This window comes from Tamandua tetradactyla, chromosome 1, assembly GCF_023851605.1.
Source record: "Tamandua tetradactyla isolate mTamTet1 chromosome 1, mTamTet1.pri, whole genome shotgun sequence".
Lineage (NCBI taxonomy): Eukaryota > Metazoa > Chordata > Mammalia > Pilosa > Myrmecophagidae > Tamandua > Tamandua tetradactyla.
In genome coordinates, this window is record NC_135327.1 from 176,245,436 (window position 1) to 176,268,024 (window position 22,589).

General features: G+C 36.0%; 1 protein-coding gene and 1 non-coding gene across 2 annotated transcripts in view; one reads left to right on the forward strand and one right to left on the reverse strand.

Annotated features, from left to right (window-relative positions):
- EXOC4 (exocyst complex component 4) overlaps positions 1 to 22,589 on the forward strand; it is a 970,332-nt gene that overhangs the window by 833,886 nt on the left and 113,857 nt on the right. The window contains exon 14 of the mRNA XM_077136146.1: positions 12,621 to 12,799. Coding sequence (XP_076992261.1) covers positions 12,621 to 12,799 — 179 coding nt within the window. The remainder of the gene's footprint in view (positions 1 to 12,620; positions 12,800 to 22,589) is intronic.
- Positions 4,767 to 4,873, reverse strand: LOC143652624 (U6 spliceosomal RNA). The gene has a single exon (XR_013160794.1). It is a non-coding gene; the product is annotated as a U6 spliceosomal RNA (small nuclear RNA).

A 22,589-nucleotide genomic window follows, 5' to 3' on the forward strand; every position in this document is an offset into this window, starting at 1 on the left:
ACCCATATGGAACTTTTGTACTTTCCCAGTCCACCAAACTCTTCATGGCTCTTTGTCTTCACCATGCCTATTTCCTCTTCCTGAAATGCCCTCTGCTCATCCCATCTCTATCTCCTGGACCTGCCCAGTTCAGGTCTTAAGACTCCAGTTCAGATATTTACCTCACCAATACCTTCTCCCTCAAATTATCTCCCCTTCACACCCCACCCTGCTTCCTAGCTGAGTTAGGAGCTCACCTAAGTGCAATTAAGAGACAAAGAAGAAGATAGTTTATAGTGTAGTGGGTGCTATTACTAAGGGTAAAAATAGGTATAAAAAATAGAGATCAGTAGAAAAACTAAAAATACTGATACAACTACATTGGAATTAGGAAGGGGATATAACTGGGGGTGGGTACATAAGAAAGCTAAATCCTCACCTATCAAGCAGGAGGCCAGTAGAAAAGGTTTAAAATGAAAACGTCAACAAGTAGCCATTTCCACCAATTCTTTAGAGATATGAATATAACCAAGAGAAGAACTAGAAAGAGAAATTGTTTAAACAGTTGTAGGCGGTTCTTTCTGGGGCACAGGACTGAGGATTGTGAGAGGTTCAGCAGGTGGTCATTACTATAGGTTATTTAATCATGGGTTTGGTTTAAATTTTTACTTATTTAATCGAATCCCCAGGTATCCTAAAACCCTGTTAACTGTTCATTGCCATTTAGCTAATTCTCCACAAATACTCTGTCAACTAATATTTCTATCCCTGAAAAAATCTTAATCTTACTACTGGGTATCATTATTTCTATTCCTTTTTTAATACACAAAGGCAGGTTACACACACACACAAACATATTATACATGTATATATATGCATGTGTATGTATATATATATATATATATATATATATATATATATATATATTATGTGTGTGTGTATATATATATATATACACATACATATGATATATGTATATCATATATATATGGCTGTATCTACCTATTTATATCTATTTATTTCTAATTCAAATCCAGCATGATGGAGTTCTTCCTTACCTTCCTGTTGTCTGTATTTGTATCCCTCTTGTCCCACAGTGATGTTCCCATAACATCACTATATTTAATCATTTGTTCTACAACATACACAAAATGGTTTCAGAATTACACCAACTATTCCAATAGCAATAGCACACCTACTAAGTAAAGTTCAAGGTTTTTTTTTTCAGTTCATTTTGTCCATAGAATATATCCAACAAAGGATTTACAGTCAGTGTTTTATATTCAAAGGTATTTGGACTCTTTTCTACATAAGGTTTTGGTATCAATCTGTTATACAGTCAGCTTTGTTTGTTGCTATTTGTATTATGGCATTTCTTTCATCCAATTTGACTTAGTTTTGTTTTTTTTATTATGAGAAACGGTTACAAGATTCAAAATAAAAATGTATATACAGCAGAATTTTGCTTTTATCCTATTTCCTTCACCTCATCCCCATTCAACCTCTTTGAGTAATCATGTTTAATTTCTAAATTATCCTTCCTCCTTATTTCTCAATAATATATACATACTTAAAAACATGTATATTCATGTAAATGTACCCATGTACATACACACACACACACACACACACACTGTTGTTTCCCTTCATTTCACTTCCTTCTTTCTATTGATGGCTTTTGAGTCATCAGTGCATTAAGCATGATTGAAGAAAAAGCATTAAGATAAAAGGAAGATTGTGTGGCAAATGAATTGAAATGTTTTGCAAAGTATCTGCACTGGAGACTTTATTCCTTAGCTCTCTAATATTAATGTGGACACTGATGGTGGGTCAATCCTTGTGCTGGTACACCAAAATGATCTAAATGTTTGAAGATGACCAAGATTGATTTCAAATACCTTTAAGCTACCTTACTGTTAGTATTTGCTAGGGTTCTCTAGAGAAATAGAATCAGCAGGAGATATCCATAGATATAAAATTTATAAAAGTGTCTCACATAACCATGGGAATGTAGAATTCAAGGTCTGTAGGGTAGACCACAAGCTGGCAATGCTGATGGAGGTCCTCAACAAACTCTCAGAAGAGGCTAGCTGGACATCCATGGGAATGTAAGAATCCAAGGTCTGTAGGGCACACCATGAAACTGGTGTTTCCTATGAAGAATTTGGATGAACTCCACAGCCTGCTTTGCTGGCTGAAGCAGGAGGAATGACTGTCTCTTCTGAATCCTCCTTAAAAGCCTGGTGATTAGATTAAGCATCACTCATTGCAGAAGACACTCCCCTTAGCTGATTACAATGTGATCAGCTGTGGATACAGCCAGCATGATCATGATTTAAGTCCATGAAATGTCCTCATAGCAACAGACAGCCAGCACCTACCTGACCAGACAACTGGGTACCACCACCTGGCCAAGTTGACACATGAATCTGACCCTGACACTGTAACATGTTCAGATTAAAGGCTGGGTTGAGAGAGTTGGGGAACAAGTAGCTGCTGGCATTCTCCAGGAAGCCTGAGAAACTATAAGGGATTCCAACATTTCTAAAATATGATTACCTTAAGCATATTTGGCTTTCTCTGCCCTATTCTTTAAACAACTTATTGTTAATATTTCAGTTGCTGTGCAAAAACTTTGGCATGTAATAACTGGAAAGGATGGATATTATAATTTTTTTTTTCCTTTTAGTTAGAGGGCTCTCATATCTCACATGGTTCCATTCTCTTTAATAAAAGCTGTCTCAGCATGTTTTTCTGAGCCAAGAATATGTGATACATCCTGTGACTCCAAAAAGGAACAGACTTAAAGTAAAACTAACGTCCCTCCATTTTGAAAAAATTAAAAGTAAGACTGGGCAGGCAGCTAAGTAAATGGTCAAAGGATCAGGCCACTTTTGGAAAGGCTCCTCATCACTCTCATAACCAAGTCCAAGATGACTGAGTGCTCAGGGATGACTTGTGACCCAAATGAAGCAACCCATCCATCCTTTTTGAAGGTCAAGTTCACCCACCATTTCTCACCAATCATTCCTTGAGTCTGTTCCTTCATTCATCTTTTTATTCTTCTTTCAAAGACTACCCATGTTAGAATTTTAAGATTTTTATGTCTTTCTTCCCTTTGCTCCCACATAAACCCTTGTGTCATTTGTAGATTATAAACATATCAAAGGGTGGAACAAATCTGAATTCCATAGAAAGCTTTTTGATTTATTTTATTGCTGGCGTTGCCCATCAATCAAGCATGCTGGTCTTAAAAAGTAGAAGGAAAAGTGGGAGGGTGCCTGTTATTGACAGATCTGTGTTACATCTCCTTCAGCACTTCTTTAGAGTTGATTATTCAAGAAAGCCCAATTCCATGGTAAGAAGTGATTTTTGTGTGTCTTGGGGAGGGCCTATTTGAATTCCTGGCAAAGCAGAACACTAAAACCACTATAAATCATAAGAGGCAGTGTTACTTGTTTAGTAAACTAGGAATAAAATCCAGCTGTTTCTTCCTTTGCTACAAAATGCAAAATGAGCACATCATCTCTCTCTCTGCTCCAGTTTCTATCTGTAAAATGCTGATAAATATGTGCCATTTTTGGTTGATCCAGTCAAGGAACACATTCATAGAACCAGGCAGATTTTCACATAGTATTATTCAAACTGTGGGTTATGGCATATTAGTGGATTTTGAAATCAATCTAAAGGGCTTTGACCCCACAATAGGATCTAGGGCTGGGTCTGGTATTGGAGGGTTCGTAGCAAGTATCTGTTAAAGAATGAATGACTCAATAATAAAAATACAAATAACCCAATTTAAAAATGGACAAAGGAACTGAATAGAAACGTCTCCAAAAATATACAAATGGCTAATAAGCACATGGAAAGATGCTTAACATCATTAGTCATCAGGGAAACACAAGTCAAAATTACAAGGTGATATCACTTCATACCCACTAGTATGACTATTATCATAAAGACAAAAAGTATTGGTAAGAATGAGAGAAATCAGAACCTTATACTACAGGTGGCAATATAAAATGGTGCAGCCAACTAACAGTTCCTCAAAAGATTAAACATGGGGGTACCATATGACACAGCAGTTCCACTCCTAGGTATATATATCCAAAAGAAATGAAAACATACATCCATACAAAAACTTGCACACGAATGTTCATAGTAGTATTAATCATAATAGCCAAGAAATAGAAACGACCTAAACGACCATCAGCTGATGAATGAATAAATGAAATGCAGCATATCATAAAAAGGAATGTTATTTGACAATAAAAGAAATGAAGTGCTGATATATGCTACAACATTATGAACCTTGAAACATTAAGTGAAAGACGGCAGTCAATAAAGATCACATATTGAATGGCTTCTATTTATATAAATAGGAATCATATGTGAATTCCAGAGTAAGCAAATTTATAGAGACATAAAATAAATGAGTGGTTACCTAGGGCTGGTGGAGTTGGAGGAAAATGGGAAGTCTAATGGGTACAGGTTTCTTTTCGGTGAAAGAAAATGTTCTAAAATTAATTGTGATTATTGCACAACTCTGTGAATATACTAAAAACCACGTAATTGTATAATTCAAATCGGTGAATTTTTAAAGTATGTGAATTATATATCAATAAAACTTTTTTTAAATATCCATATCTGAGGCCCATCCATGACCAATTAAATTAGAATATCTACATGGCCAATTAAATCAGCATTTCTACAGGTGGAGTTTGGCATTGTTTTTTTTTTTTCATTTTGTTTAAACTTCCTTGATTAAGCTTTTTTTTTTTTTTAGAAAAAATATGGAATGCTTCACGAATTTGCGTGTCATCCTTGCACTGGGGCCATGCTAATCTTCACTGTATCGTTCCAATTTTAGTATATGTGCTGCCGAAGCGCGCACCCTGATTAAGCTTTTAATGAATGTGTAGCAAGGGTAAGAACTATTAGTTTAAACTAACTGCCAAGGTCCTTCCCATACCAGAGCACCATAAAACCATCCTGTTTGGTGCCTGTCTCAGTGAACAAGCTGATTTGAAAGCATGAAAAGAGCTGGTGGTCACATCCCCATTCCTCTATGACAGTCACTGTCTGTCATCTTTGAGTGAGTAGAAAAACTGAAATCTCAATATCCTGCAACCAGAAAAAAAAAGTGAATAAATGAATATTGTTCTAAGTCCTGACCAGAACCCAGGAGAGATGTTGCTAATATTTTCACTTATCCACCTTGATTTCAAAGAACACATTGAGAACTTATCCCATTCTTCCCAATTCTTCCTATGCACATTGCAGAACTGCTCAATCCCTAGTCATCAAGAGAACTGCAAGTTTTTAAATGGTAGAAGAAGAGTAGCCAGAAGAAAAAAAAAGCAAATGAAAAATCCTTGATTTTCATGATCGAAGGAGGAGACAAACTTTTGGAAAGGAGCAATTACTTATTAAATACAAAAAAATGGCTACTCACATGATAGTATGTAATGAAATGCACATGCATGTAAACCATTGAAGGATAGACTTACTGATGAGCTTTAGCAGTTTCTAAGAGGAAAAAATATAATCAAGATAATTGGACTATTTTATTACTTCCGATTTATGAGCATTTAGCTAAGGTCATTTTAGAAAAACAATTTTTGAAAACTTGATTAAAGAACCCACCAGAATGGTACTACTCCCATTATTTTTGACATGGACAAATTAGATAGCTTTTGAAAGGTTGACGATTGAGCAGTTGTGAAAAGCCAAAGTGATAAATGGAAGTGTCAATGTCACATCTCATAAGAATCAGTCACTATTATTAAGAATCTAGTTAGCGGACCTAATTTTTTTATGACCTTCATCAGTTTGATCTCTGCCAGATAACGGCTAAGTGTTCTCTTACAGGTCACCTTAGCAAGTCTTACTTTCTCTATCTATACAACAGAATTAATTAATCCGCTACTAAAGAATTTAATCAATTCCCAGTAACATTGAATATAGCCAAGCATCATCATTACATCTTGTATCAGTCAAGGTCTAACATGGAAAACAGAAACCACTTCAAATATTTGCTTCAGAGGGAATTTAGTGCAGAGAATTAGTCACACAGATTAATGAGGCTCTGAGAATCAAACGTTAAAATAACCCATAGATAAGCAACAACAGGAAGCACCCACCTCCCTTTAGCTAGAATGCCAAAGGGAGGAGATTATATTACTGGAGCACAAACCATCCAGAACCTCCTACCGTGATAGGAGCTAGAGCCGTAGAAAAGAAGCAGCCGATACAGCAGACACATTAAAATATGAGTATAAGGCAGAGAGGGCTAAATACCCTGGATACTCCCTTTCCTTTCCCCTTCAATTTCCCACCAGTGCCTACCATGGTAGGGACCCATCTGGGAACCCGAGAAAACAGGGCCTTCTGAGAACCCTTCCCATACAGATGCAGAAGGTGAGGAGTGGATTTTAGGGCAAATAAGCCTAAGGATATTTACAGTCCAGCCTTTTTGTTAGTCTGTATCCACTCTTGTCCTTATACTCATACATTAAAACTTCATCCTTCCCCTTAATATAAGGCAACTATCCATCATGTAAAGGCTTTTCCCTCCTATCCCTAGCAAGGGGTATCAGTCATTGTATTCATCTCAACTCTTGAATCTCCGTAGTCCTCCCATTTCAGGTCCAAATATGATTCATTTCTGGTGACCTTTGACTTAAATTGTGACGTTAAGCACTGCCAGTGCTCTTCATATAAAATAGTAGGTGAAGTGGGAAACAAAACAAATCCATTAATTAATATATGTGTTAAATTGCAAGGTTGCAGCAATCCTCAATTCTATAACTGGTCACAAGGCAGTAAGTGATATTTATCAAATCCTTCTTCTGCCACCCATCTCATGTTGACTTTGCTTGTTCTCAGCCAACACTGCAGCTGGTCAGGGCTCTTTACCTGTTTGTGGTGAACTAACTCTTTGTTTTTTAAAGATTCTGCCTTTATTAAGCTGTTATGGTTTTCCCATTACTTTTATTATGGACATAGAAGCACTCCGAGGTTTCCCAACAAATCAGAGGTAGTCCTGCCTGCTCTTATTGTGTAGACACAATTCACTTTCCCTTAGCAATTGAGATCAGTCATTCCATGCAGCAAAGTAACCCCTTTCTCTGCAATAGTTGAGTAGTGTGATAAGCGCAAAATAGCCAGATGGCACACGCTTTCTCCACTTTAATGGAGTAATTATTGTATTTTTTGATGGAAGCATTCCTTCCTTGGTCTCTCCCACCAGTACAGCCCAAAGTTGCAGGGCAAGTACAAAACCTCTGTGATTGGCTTTAATAATAAGAGGAAAGGCCAGTCCCACTTGTAATCCTTGCTTCCAAGACTCATATATTCTCGTTATTTGGAGAAAAAAAATGTGCCATATATTGTTCTCTGGCTCATAGTACTTAGGCATGCCAACCACATATGTGTTGCCTCACACTACTGTCAGGCCAGCTCCTCCTGGATGATGGTTGTGAAGTTAGAGATGTATTTCCCAGAAGCGTGGATTCTACCTCACTTCTTTTCTTATTAAATAAGTTTCTTGGTCAAAAACATTGTTATGTGGGATACCATGATTGTGAATAAGACATTGAGTAAATCTCCGGATAGTGCTGCTGACAGAAGCATTTCAGATAGGGAAGGCAAATCCATATTTAGTATCAGTTGCAGTATGAATGTATCACTGGCCCCTTCAAGATGCAAGGAGTCTATCAGTCTGGTTTGCCATTTGAGCTATTCCTTGCCCTTTCTGTGCTCCACTTTATATCAGAGGGGAAGGAGTCTTTCAGGTAGTGTTTTCTAGGCCCTGTGGTGGCTGTGTCACAGCTGGAATCAGCAATTGGAAGCAATGAGGGAAGGTTTGAGGGATATGCCAGGGAGAGCTTGGAAGAATAGGTCTGAGGACATGTGTAATCAGATATAGCACAGATTTGCAAACTGATCACTTTGGTAACATTTGTGATATTTCTTCTACAATTGCATTTAGTCTGCTGAAAATGTGGATTTTTTTTCCAGCTTCTTAAGTTTTCAGTGGATAACAGAATTCTTTAGAGACTAAATGCAGACAATTTGGAGAAGCTTTAGCAAAATTCTCTTAAATGAATTCTTTTAAGATATTCATTCAGATAGACCTCTTCAAAAATTATAATTGTGTGGTGAAATTAAACTTAACAGATACAGTATTCTTCTTCAGTTTCATAGGTTTCTATATGAGCATTTTGGCCTACTGATGAAGGTGACTCCTCATCTAGGGTTCAGCTCCTAAACATACACACTTCAAGTTCTAATTTCTCCACCTGGATCTGTCAGATCATCTTTGGGCAATTCCTGAATGTCTGTTACTTCTGAGTTTGTGTTATTTACCTTCTTAAGATAATGATTATTCTACTGCCCATTTCATTCAGAAATATTTGTCTTCATTAAATAATGTGCTTCGATAATAACCAGAATATTGAGAGTCAATAAAAATTCAGATTGAGAAGGAGAAAGTAATATTGGTCCAGTTGTTGAGTACTAGTCAATTCTGGAAGTGAGACACTGGCCACATCTTTAACAAGCTTTGAGCCCCAAGTCCAGCTCAGCTTTTAGACCAACCACCCATTGCCTCACAGTTTGGCTCAAGTAACTGTGATACCCCTGTCCTCCAGTTTTCCTTGTGGGGATTCTTTTTTTTTCTCCTTTTTCTTTTACATGAGCAGGCACCGGGAATCGAACCCGTGTCCTCTGGCATCGCAGGCAAGCATTCTTGTCTGCTGAGCCACCATGGCCAGCCCCCTTGTGGGGATTCTTGATGTGTCCATTTGAAAGCCTTTCTCATTTGTGCTAGGGCTTTTTTTTTTTTCCAATTAAAAAGTAAACATGTTCTTTGAAGAAAATGTGGAAGTATAGAAAAGCAAAAAACATAATCAAGTCACACCATAAACATTTTGAAAAATAAATACCCTACAATAGTTTTTCAGTATATGCACACACACACGCACACACACACTATACATACTATATATACATATATAATATATATGCACACATATATATACATACATGTGTAATATATAATTATTTTTCTTAGTATCACATTTTTTATACAGTTTTATAACAGCTCATTTTACAGAACTGGTTAAAACTCATGGTTAAAAATAAGGTATAACATACTTTTCTGTGGTATCAAATGTTTTCTACTCTGTAATTTCTAATGACTGCATAGTTTTCCTTAGTGTGGGTATGGCTTAATTTACTTAATAAACGAGAGGGTTTAGAGAAAAATCTGTAGTACACAGCTAAAGTCATCCCTTTAAGGATAATGTAACACATAAAACCCGCCACCATGCTCTTTGACACACAAATCCTCAAAGGAATTGTTTTCTGTATGACATGGTTATAGCTGTCAAACACTTATTCTCAATGTCATGGTTTCTGTGCACTTTCCAGGTTGTTAGGGGTGATTATGGATTCCTGTCAAATGAGATGTCTGCCATGTATTCAGCATGAAGCAGTTTGTATTTTTCTCAGTCTGTTGCTCTCCTGTCTATAGAAGTTAAGCAAATCTCAGCAAGCTAACAGGAAATAGGATAGGCACATAGCACTGGAAGCATACCACAGCCGTGCCCAGGGCCCAAAGATCCCCACACAAGCCGATTAGACTTTTACATAAATACATTTGTCTTCATTGTCACATTCCACCCAGAGTTACACTACATGCATAAAAATGGCTGCAAGCCTGGTTTTCAAAGCTGTTTGCCTCCCCCATTGCATTTTTAACCATCCAGCTCAGAGGCGTTTTTTGAGTTATATCTATCAAAGATGATTAAAGGGAAGGAAGAACTGATATGTAAAGACAGATTAAGAAAACTAAATATTTACAACTTGACTGACAGCCAAGTGGACCATAGTATAACCATGTGCTGGCCGCAAATCATGGAGGAGATACATTTTTACCTTTCCTTGTAACTCAATTTTAGGACTGTCTAAATTAAGAGAAAGTTTTCTGCGGATCACAGCATTTATGCTAATTAAATCATTGTGTCAGTTGGAAATTGCATTTAGAAATTTGAAATAGCAGTGGGTTTAAAAATAGGGGTTTCATTTTCTCTTATATAGCATAAAACCCTGAAACATATTGTCTGGGTTGTATTGCTCCATGATGTCATCTGGATGCCAGTGCCCTTCTGCCTTCCAGCTCTACCATGCTTAGTGCACTTCCATAAGCAAGGTCACCTTGTGTTTGAAGAAGAGTTACTGCAGCTTCAGTGGCCATGGCTGCATTCCAGAAAGGGAAAGGCAAAAGAGGTCCCTGCCAACTAATTAAGACCGCTAGGAAGAGCTTTCTTGGAAGCCCCATCTAGTGACTTCTGTTTACATCTCATTGACCCTGACATATGCAAGCATGTCCGGAAAATTTTGTCGTATTTTTTTTTTTTATTATGTTTGTTTTGAAATTGGGCACATTACCAACCCTAAGAATATTAGGGTGCTTTTACTGAGAAGGCAGGGCATAGATAATGTATATTGGGTAGGTAACTAATAGTTTAGTTCACCATAACTTACCTCCTGAACATTATTTTGGACTCTGAGGCAAGTAATATTTACAGTGGTGTTATGAGTTTCCATTTGTAATACTAGTCCTTGAGATCATTTTTATCTATTTAAATTTAACCATCATTGCATACCTTGAATTCACACTAAATAAACTGGATCTCTCAACAGTTCTAACAATAGTAGCTACAACTTTTTGGCTTTTACTAAATTGCATGTATTGTCTTATGCACTTAGAAACATCAACAGAATGATTTGCTTCAAAATATTCTGAGGAGGAGAGGGAATGGAAGAGAGGATAGATGAAACAAGACCATGAGTTACTAATAGTTGAAGCTGGGATATGCACAGGGATTTATTAGGCTCTTCTCTATACTTTTGTAATTATTGACAGTTTCACAATACAAAGTTTTAGCAATATTAGCAATAACTTTGTCTAACCCTTCATAACTTCATACAGGGCCAATACTAGTACCTCAGGCTAATGCTCAGGGAAATTAAGCAGCATCACATAAAGAGTAAGTGGCAGATTCAGAATTCAAACCCAGAATTATATAACTTTTGAAGACTGTGCTTTGATCCTTACTACTCAAAGAAAATGTGGCCCACAGACAGGCAGACTCATCACCTGGAAACTAATTAGAAACACAGAATTCCCCTCCCCACTGCAAAGATCTTTTATGAGATCACCAGCTAAGATTTGTATGCATACCCAAGTTTGATGTACTTAGTCCACTGCACATAATTGCCTCTATAAGCCACTGCATGCCCAAATCAGCCACCAAATTAGCCAATCAATTGTACCTTTTCTTATTTGTTTTTAAGAAGCAAGCTTCTGTTTAAATAAGCATAATTATAAGTCACTGCTTAGTAGCATAAACATTTTTTAATGAACATTTAATTCACAGCAGTTGTTTCTTTCAACATTGAGGGGCTGCTGTGGTGCTGGGCACCAAATGCCTATGTGTCAATTATGCATCAGTCTGACTATGTGTCAGCTGTTATTAATCACTGCCTAGTCAACATTTAATGTCGCTTGTTCTACTTAAATATAGCCCTTGCTTCTTCTCACTTATCATGTTTTGCTTTTTAAAAGCCTTGGAACTTATAGAAAACTCTCCAGGTGCCTGTTTCAGCCTTCTTCAGAATCAGCTTTGCTTACCCACTTGTGTATAACTTTCCTGATTTGTCTCCCTAACATTCTCATTCATCTTTTATGATTTCAGCCCTCTCTTCCCCTTTCTGAGAAGGAGAGGCCTGTGGGAATTAGGTAACCTGAATCCCACTTCTGCCACTCATGTGTCATGTGGGCAAAACAGTTAACCTTTCAGAGACTCTATTTCTTTATCTGACTGTATCATAAGGTCTCGAGAGTCCCTTCCAACTCCATCCCTCTATAACCCCATGTAACTTGATATTTCAAGCACCAGCAAAACGTTATGAAGCCTCTCAGCTCTGTATGAAACCTGGCTGTTTATATATCTTTCCAGTTAGTAAAATGGTACTGACATTGATTTTACTGGTTTCCTTTTCCAAATGATGAATGCTTTATAACTTATTCACCTTAGATCCTTTCTGGAACAAGTGATTGAATGAATAAATGAATAAACTCTGTCATCCCTCTCAATTATGAACTGTTCTCTTAAAGAGAACATGCTTTTGAACATTTTAAAACATTTTCTAACTGCGAGATTAGCTTGTTTGCCTTATTTATTACAATAAACTTCAAGCCATGTACATATTTAGCATCCTAATGGTTCATCATCTATCATAGCAGAAGAGGTAAGAAAAAAGTCCATAGGGGAGGAGGCATAGGAGTCATCTCCAGGAACTGTCACCATTATAGGTCAGGCCCATACTGGTCACTGTTGAAAGTACAACCATTAGGGTCACTTCCTTCTTCCTTCAGAAACTCTCTTTCCTGTACCAGAATAATTTTAAACAGACACATAATGATTTTCTCACACACTGAAATGTGGGGAAACTAGGATGCTCTAAAACTGTGATGATGATAAACATTATGCTGGGCATGCCTTTGATAGTGTTTTCCACCTCTACATTTTTTGTGCTGTATATAAAGTATATTTCTGTTTTATTTTCAGGGCAGCCTTTGGCAAGGAGTCTGAAGTTCTTATAGGGAACCTGGGCGATAAATTAATCCCTCCACAAGACATCCTACGTGATGTCAGTGACCTCAAAGCCTTGGCCAACATGCATGAAAGCCTGGAATGGTTGGCAGGTCGAACAAAGTCAGCTTTCTCCAACCTCTCTACATCCCAGAGTAAGTATCTAGCAGAATGGTTATTGTGGGGGACAACTGAAGAATTACACTGAGTACATTCTTTTGAAATGTGAGACATTTATGTGTCACCATATAAGAGTGTACAAGTGTCAGAAGACCCATAATGGAATTGCTTATGTTGCTGCACTCATACTTTGTGATTCTGGAAAAGGAACAAACTTCAGGTTCTCTGGGTGTGACATGGAAAGCCAAGAATTAGCCACATTAACATAGCTTGATATTAAACCTTAGAAATATAAATCATCTAAGTTTGGACTACTATTGTGCATCTCAAGATCAGAAAGCAAAACTTTTTTTCCTCCTTAGAACAACCTCTCAAGGGCAGGGACTGTCTGAGAGCTCAGGGATGAGCATATGGTTGACACTGTCATTTTAACTGATATAAAGCTGGCGAAAAAGTATCTGAAAAGAGAATAGAAGAAGTGAGTAAAGGTACTAGGATTGAAGGGAACAATTTTTATGGAAAGCGATAGCTGAGAGATAACAATTGTAGATTTCTAAGAATTAAGGAATAGAATGTTAAGTAAGAATGGGTAACCTCTTTTTCTATCAAGGAGCAATGGCTCAGAGAAAAATAATTTGAGAATTTTAGGGCATATAAACTTTATTCAATGAGTATAAAATAAATACATCTTTAAAAACGTCAGTTCAGAAGTTTGTATTAAGTAGTTAACATAGAGGCAAAGAAAAAAATGATGTGATGAAAGAATAAAGGAGAAAGACAGATTAAAGTGCATTAATTCCAGAGAAAGAAGCTGGAGAGAAAAAGCAAAATAACTGAATGAAGAAAAAAAGAAACTAACCACTGCTGAATTTAATATTAGGTTTACCTGTTAAAAGATTATTAGAAGGAACATGTTTACATTATTTGGGCCGTGAACGTCAAAGTGAGTTATTTATTATCACTGTCCTTTGACAAGTTATTGCTTGGTTCACCATGATTTCCCGCTGCAAGATGGAAAGGTTGTGGATGAAATTCACAGGAGTAGATAATTCTCTGAAGTACAGGACCCGTAGCCAGAATCTAAAAACCCTCTGAATGCTCACTATATGGTCTCATGCTAACTATATACCTAACCTGACAGCCAAGGGTATCTAGCAAGAAAAGCCAGAAGGAGTGGAGCTTCTGAGGGAGCTTAAATGATCCACTTTAGAAATCTTCTTCAAATATTAATTTCTATTTTGTACTTTTTGTTATAAATAATATTACTTTTTATCAGATGATAAAATTATACATGTTTATTCTCAGAAATCCATAAGAACAGAAAATGTGTCCATCTATTAAGCAAAGTTTGGGCACAGTATTGCATCTAAGCAGACTCTGCATAGAGTAGGTAGCCTTGAAAGGTCTCTACAACATTATAATTTAGTATTAGAAAATTCTATTACAAGAGTACTCTAAATTGTCAATTTTATCTCCTTGACACACCCCCACTTCCCCAAAAATATCAGAAGGAGCTAATTTTCCCTTTGATAATTGTAAAATAAATAGCTCTGGAAAGGAACTAGATGCTTTTTTCCTGGTGTCCTTTGGCTCTTGCAAATGCAGGTCTGCTTGGGTAAATTTATAAGAAGTGATTGAAAAGTGTCCTCTTGTTTGGTAGGCCATCAGTATCTAATATTTAATAATAGTTTCTATTATTTCCAATGGCACTGGATTCCAAATTTCTATTTTGTTCATTCTAAAAGAGCTTCACAGGACAAGACGGTACATAATCTCTCTAGCAAACCACTGAGGGATTCACACAGGATAACCTGGCATCAACTGTTTCCCAAAAGAGAAAGATGCTCTCTGAGTTATGCTCAAGTTTATAATTGCACAATTTTTGTGTTGCATTCATGTCACTAAGAGTACCAAATACAGTTGATATCTACTTCATGTCTTAAATCATCTCTTTTATTCTGACAGAGTTCTCTTCTACCATGCCTGTTGATATTTTGTCTCCGGTACTCAGTTCCATTTTGTAATATAAATTGTATCCTCTCCGTTGTTCCTTTCAGGGTGATATTCAACCCAGTAAGTGATTTAAGTGACTGTCAGCATTTTGAAGATTAGTATAAAACCCAAGTGAACTATAATCATTACTTATGGTGCCTTTGCTAAAACAAAGAATCAAGGAAACTTGGTTTATCCTGCTGACGAGCCTAGCTCACGCACACTTGTCTGTTCTTTGAATTCCCAAAAGAGATGTGCAGTGATGTTTATAATTTGAACAAAGCAGGGGATTCTCTGATAATGGGTTGCTTTACTCCATGTTATGTGACTCCAGAAAGGGAACGAGGAAAACTTCTTCTGAAAAGTAAACCTAAGTGATTACTTCAACGAAAGTCTTCCCAAATCTGGAGACTAAATAACATGAAGAAAAAGATCATTTTTTATCTGGTACTCATGAATATACAGCAGGATGAGAAGATATCAAGAAAATAAGATTGTAAATTTATTTCTTGTTCTACATCCTGTTAACTGATTGGTATGATAAATGCCCCATTTTATTTAAATTACAAAGGAATTAAATTGGTGGAGTTGGGGGGAAGTTGACAAACAATTTATTTTCAAAGTAGAAAATCTCAGATTTCACAGCAGGATTCTCATGACCTGAAATATTTCATGTCATACTAAGGAAAATATTGCATTTTAGTGCAGGGTATGGTTAGCTGTCCCAGAAGGTAAGAGCTGACTATTTTTACAAAGATGACTTTGATCTTGTTTACTTTTTTCTAAATGTTACTCTATCTCCTTTACATTTAAAGAGATCTCCTCACCTCATATAGATCCTGACTACACTAAAGTCACTGCTCTTCCTTTGTCCCTTCTGTGGTCCATGATTCCTGCTCCATCTCTTCTGGATTCCTGCTCCATCTCAGTCTTCCCTATTCCTGTTCTTGTTAAGATTTGTTCAATTGAAAGTCAAAGACTAGTTGAAAGAAAAAAAGAATGCAAAAGACTCATAATCCTGGGAAGTCCAAGGGCTTCAGGTATGGCTGAATTCAGACATTCACAAGATGACATCAGATCACAGACATGCTTACACAATTGCTCCCTTTCTCTGTCTTTCTCTTAGTGTTTCCTCTTCATTGCTTCCAATCTCAACTAAGTGCTTTCCGTATGGCAACAACCTTGACCACCAGTGGCACCAAGATTATTGATCCCAGACAAAAAGAGCATTTTTGCCAAGAGCTCCGGAAATAGTCCCAGAGAGGACTCAGATTGACTCAGCTTGATCTTCTCCGATGGGTCTCTTTGTTTCTTTTTGTCTGTTTCTGTCTTTATCACCACCCCCATCTCTGTCTCCCATCCTCACCTCCAGAACATCTTTATGTTCCGGATGTGCTTTAAAAGGTATGCTTTCAATGCAAGGAAGTAGAGCAGGAGCATTTCTAGTGTTGGGCAGTCAGGCTTTATTTAATTTATATGTATTTTCTCCCATTTGTCGCAATTGCAACCTTGTGAAAAAGACTCAAAATAATATCTGCTTTTTGAGATAGCTTCTGTTTGTAAGAATCCTAAATAGAGACTCTAAAATTAATTGTTATGGTTAAGAAAATTCTCAGAACAAAATGTAATATACTTAAAAATTGTTACAGTGTTTTCACTTTTGAACATTAATGATTTTTTTTTAATTTTATCCTTTTGTTTTAAGGATGTGTTGCTTTTAAAAATAGACTACATAGAATTGGGAGCTCAAAAGCTTATTTTGTCTGCATTACTTACTCAGGAGCCCTCTTCCCTGTCTTAGATTTTGTAAAAAAAAAAATCTCCAGGATTAAAGAGTCTGCAGTTCCCTTGCTTATATATTCAGCTCTTTAAGCAACCTTACCATCTAGGAGGTCATTTTTTTAATTAAAGCCATCTTCAGTTTAAACCTCTTTCCCCTGTTCTGTTCTTTTCAGAAATTAAATATTGAATGTTTTTTCTATAAAATACTTTCATTTATGTGAAAATATTTCCCTGGCTCCATACCTGCCTATCTCTGGTTCCTAAAGACTTTTGGCCTGAAATCTCTGAGTCAAGGGTACTCAAATTTAGGAGGCCAGATCAGACCCAAATTCACCCACACACTCTTGCACAGTGATTTTGGCTATTAGCCTTTGTGAAGGTAAGCCCTAGAGTAGGTTCTTTGAGCCCTCCCTTTTACCCCTGCCTACTTGGTTTCCATTAATAAAATCCTTGCCAAGCTCACATTCATGGGTAATAAAAATTAATAGAAAGGCATGCTTTATGTTTTTCCAGCCTGCGTAACTACAAGGATAAATATCCCTCCAACTTCAGGACAGATAAATCTCATGATTTAGGTCCCTGGAATTAGTTTCAAGAATTGCAGAATTTGGTTATACAATTACTTATCTATTTCTTTCTTAAATAGAATTATTGCTAGGGGTCTTAGAGGTCTTGTGGTCCAACTCCATTATTTTGCTTATGAGGGCCTCAGAATGGTCACACTGCATGTCTGTGTCTGAACTGGGACCAGAAGCAAGTCTTTAAATTCTCAGTTTACTTCTCTGTTTATTACATCATCGTTATGTACAGTACTAGGATTGTATATCCACTAGCTCATCCTTTCTTTCCATATTCCTATTAAAATATCCCGGGAGGTTGTTTCATTTTGTTTTTTTGTTTTTTTAATGGAGGCACTTTAATGCCTACAATTAACTTATGAACATTGCTGATCCTCATTTTCTTGTGCCTAACCAGAATTTCTAGACTTCAAGTTTACAAGATTATTACACACATCCATTCTTATCTTAGTTGTGATAAACTATATCTCTAATTTGTCATTCTGTTTTTTTCTACAAGTGTTTTCTAAGTGAGAAACTCCTATCTTATCAGATTGTATAATATATTCTAGATGCTGTAGCATCCTGTGCAGCAGCTACTAGCCTTGTGTGGTTTTTAAAATTAAATTTAAATTAATTAAGAATAAGTAAAAATTAAAAATTCAGTTTCTCAGTTGCATTAACCGTATTTCATGTGCTCAGAGTATTGGACAGCGCAGAGAGTAAACACTGTTTCCATCATCCCAGAAAGTTGTCAGAGTTGTAGATCATCACCTACGTCATTGATAAAGGTTTAAAATAACGTTAATCCATTAGCATTGATATGTCCACTTAATTTTATCAGTACATGGATAACTCCTTTAATCAGCTAGCCTCCAAGTCGTGGCACCCAAGCACTGATGGAGAGGTATGCTGTAAGGCCTAGCAGTATCCAGAATCTTCCTACCCATCATAATTGACACTACAGGAAAAACAGTTTAGTGATCAAACAGACTTCAGAAATATTTGGTTAAAGATCATTAAATACAACCCCATACCATAAAATGTCTTAAATCTTTAATATGTTAATAAGGTAATTACAGCAATTCATTACTTCCAAAACTTATTTATCTTTGGAATTTTCAGCCACAGAGCATTTCAGAGGACTCTTCTTTCATTAAACAACTTGAAAATCACTGTCAAATTTTGTATTTCAATAACTTGTTCAGAATTTTTTATTTCTCCCAATGTAGTCAGGTGAAGGACAGGCAAAATGTTCTATTGCAGGAACTTAATTTCATTTTATTGGAAATTTTGTACACCACTAGATGACTTCTGCTACAATTCAGTTATTTAATTATTTGTTTAATTATTTTTAGAAGTATTCAAATAAACCAGTGTAAAATTACTGTGGTTTCTTTTTACTTGTTTCACATTCGGCTGCTGTACTGACCCTTTTCTGGTCACTGAGTGTTTCTCATAATTCTCAAATATTCTAGCTACTCATATCAAGATGCCACACTCCAGTTCATCAAAGAATGCTAATGTGTTCGTTGTGGGACTCCTAGGACTGATTGTCTAATAACCCTTTTTTTTTTCAGAATAGGTTTAGATTTAGTGTGAAGTTGCAAATATAGTACAGAGAATTCCCATATATCCATATATACCCTGCACCCAGTTTCCCCTATTATCAGCATCTTACATTATTATGAAATGCTTTTCACAGCTAATGAACAATATGCAGTATTATTAACTAAAGCCCATACTTTATTCACATTTCCTTAGTTCTTAACTGATGTCATTTCTCTGTTCCAGGGATCCGCTTTACACCTTACATTTAGTTGTCGTTTCTTTAGGTCCCTCTTGGCTGTGATAATTTCTCAGAATTTCATTGTTTTTGATGACCCTGTTAGTTTTGAAGAGTCTTGGTCAGGTATTTCAATATGAGTTTGCCCAAAGTTTTTCTTATGATTAGGCTGAGTTTATGGGTTTTGGAAAGGAAAACCACAGAGGTAAAATGCTGTTCTTATCACATCATATCAAGGATACATGCTATCAACATGACTTATCAGTGATGATGTTCTGGGATTGATTTTTTTGTGCCTCCAATTCACGTAGTCCTTTCTAGGCAGTTCCTTCTGAATGGTAGATTGACTCTCCATGTTCCCATCACAAATTACTTTTGCCTGTTTATCTTTCTAATGGCTACTGTTTATTATAATAAATACATCTATTATAAGCCCAATGTTGGTGGAGTTGAATAGCGGCTTTTAAAAAATGGTTGTCCATTTTAAAGAATTATACAATTGATATTGATTATAGTCTTGTGAGTCTGAAAGGCTTTGTGTGTGGGAGGAGCTGTATTTCCTACCCCATGCCCCTTGATTGGGACCTGCAGTTCTTTCTTAGTTGCTACATGCACTAAACAAGCCTTAATAAATGTACACATACACAAACATATTGACTTCAGACAAAATCATGCTGAGATGAAAAGTTTATCTGAATTTTCTTCACTAAAAACAAATTCTTATTTTTAACCCATTTCCATTAAGTCAATGTAGATTTTGAGTTAAAACCTGTTTGCAAATAAAGCTTGCTTCCTGGGAAATACCCTTTTAGAGTAGCAGTTTCCTACCTTTGCTGCACACTGTAATCAGTAGGGACACTTTAAAAAGTACTGATGCTCAGTTCCACCCCCAGAGGTTTTGATAATTGTTCCAAGATGTGATCCTGGCTTACCCCAAACAAATCAAATCAGAAACTGAGAACCGTTATTTTAAAGGAATGGTTCTCAGCTTTGGCTCACATTAGAATTACCTATTGAGCTTTCAGCCACATACTCTTGGGGAGATGCCCAGCTATGTTTTTTAACACCTCTCCAGTTGATTTCAAAAATCCATCAGGGTTAAGAACCACTGATTTCGAGCCCCCAAATTTTCTTCTTTAATTTCTGTAGTTCTTTATGTTTGGGAAATACTTTGGGAAATACTTTGTAATTACTTTACTAGTTCTGTTCTCAGAAGCTTGGGAAAAATATGATTTCCTATCTTATGGACAAGTATACCAGGCACAGAGATTTGCTCTTCATGTCCTGAGTCAGGACAACAGTCCAGTTCTGCTTAGCAGTCATTAGTTAGCCTAATTGACCCACAAATCCGATTAAAAGTGAAAAAGTTCATCTTCCTGTTTCAAGCCAGCTAAATGAGATGGGCGCAAGAAACTAGTGTTCTCTCCTAACACAAAGGGCTGTGAATGCCAAACTTAAGTGAATGAATGTGGAAGTGTTTACAGTCAATTATATAAATGAAAAATAAGATGGAAGAAGTCCAGCTGTCTGTCCATCCCCATTCCCCAAGTATCTGGTTGTGTGGTGTACTGACTATAATATTTTCAAGAAGATTGACTATGAATTTTTCCATACTGGTGCTCACTATCATGGGTCTTTGTGCCTTAATGGTAAATGAGAGATAAAATGTAGAGCCTCTGCTATTTATTTTTCTGCCTTGACATGGTTGAAAATTAAAATATCCCATAAGCTATCCATATAATATATGATTTTAAAACATATTACATAAATTTATAACCTCTTTTAATTACCACAATCAAAAGGTGCTTTTGTTTTCAATAAATGTGTAATTTCTTCTGTCTTCTTTCAGCTTTGCTTTTGTCAAACCATTAAGCCAATATATATATATATATCCCTAGCCAAGATCTCATGGGAAACTGTCTTCTTTCAGCTTTGCTTTTGTCAAACCATTAAGCCAAATTTTCCCTGTCATAATTTCATCTGATTATTTTTAATTAAGACTCCTTGCATGGTAATTTCTCCCCTTCTTTGGTATTTACAAGTTTCAAATATTTGTAGACTGTTATCAGCTGGCTCCTCCTCAGCTATTGCTTAGCCTAGTTCTACATATTTAGTTTCTCTAATCATTTTTCCTAGATTAGGCTTTCTATTATCTTAATCAATATTTGGTCTTAATATTAATTATCATTTTCTTAAGCTGACTCTAATTCTGCGGTTCCAGCCATATCATTCTTCTTCCTTTATAGATGATATCTTCCAAATATATTGCCGGTGCTTAATTTCATGATCATATTGTTTACTGAGAACATTATATTACCATTGGTATTCTATTTTGTTCGTGATTTTCCTGCCCACTGTCCAACTCTGACTTGTTTTAATCTTTAACTAGTACTACTTGTACTATTGTATGAACCTTTATGAATATTTCCATAAAGTCCAAATATATTTCAGTGTTGTAACCAATTTCACAACTAATCATATGCTTTGCAGGAATAAAAACATGAAATGATAATATATGATGGTTCGGTTTTGTTCATTTTTAATCTTAGTTGTTCTCCATTGTTATTTACAAAATTCATTGAAATTTATTGTAATGAAGAAAGAATTGTGTGGAAAGTCTCTGTGCTCAGTGTTCAGCTGATTGTTTAGGACTCTTCTGAAACCCATGTTATTAGCAATGGAGTTGCTGGTTACTCTTATTTTATAAGGAAAAACATATAGATCTCTTTAGTCTCTTCTCCATATTAATGTACTATTAGTTATCCGTTGATTATCATCCAACTTTCAGGCTGTTCCCAGTGCAGGCTCCTCTGTGTCTCTGTTCTAAGCACATCTTAAAAGATGATACAGAAGATTTACTCCCTTTTTTTTAAACATTTCAACTCTATTCTCCATTTCTTCTCCTTGAATACCCTCCAATGGTGCATAAGTTCTGTCATCTTTGCCTGTCTTCACCCACCAGCATTTTTCTTTTTTTTGTTCCTTCTGCCTCTTTACATCTGCTATTGTATGTCTCTTGTGCTTTTTGTTTCATGTTTTACATCTTTCTTTTCCCATAAGATCTGTTACTTTTTTTTGTATGTTTTCAAATTCTTCTTTATGGTCACCTGATGTCTTCTTTTTTTTTTCTTTTATTTATTAATTTAAAAAATTAACAACAAACAAACAAAACATTAAGATATCATTCCATTCTACATATATATCAGTAATTCTTAATATCATCACATAGTTGCATATTCATCATTTCTTAGAACATTTGCATCGATTTAGAAAAAGAAATAAAAAGACAACAGAAAAAGAAATAAAATGATAACAGAGAAAAAAAAGATTATACATACCATACCCCTTACCCCTCGCTTTCATTCATCACTAGCATTTCAAACTAAATTTATTTTAACATTTGTTCCCCCTATTATTTATTTTTATTCCATATGTTCTACTCTTCTGTTGATATGGTAGATAAAAGGAGCATCAGACACAAGGTTTTCACAATCACAGAGTCACATTGTGAAAGCTATATCATTTTTCAATCATCGTCAAGAAACATTTTTCTTTTAACTGATAGAATCTTTTCTCTGCTTCTTCCTTATTCTAGAAAGCATATTACACATATCTGACCTTGAAGTCAGGAAGACTTGGGAACAAATCAGGCAAATTATTGCACCACCATAGGAAATCATAGGAAAATGATTTAGCCCTTCTGAGCAT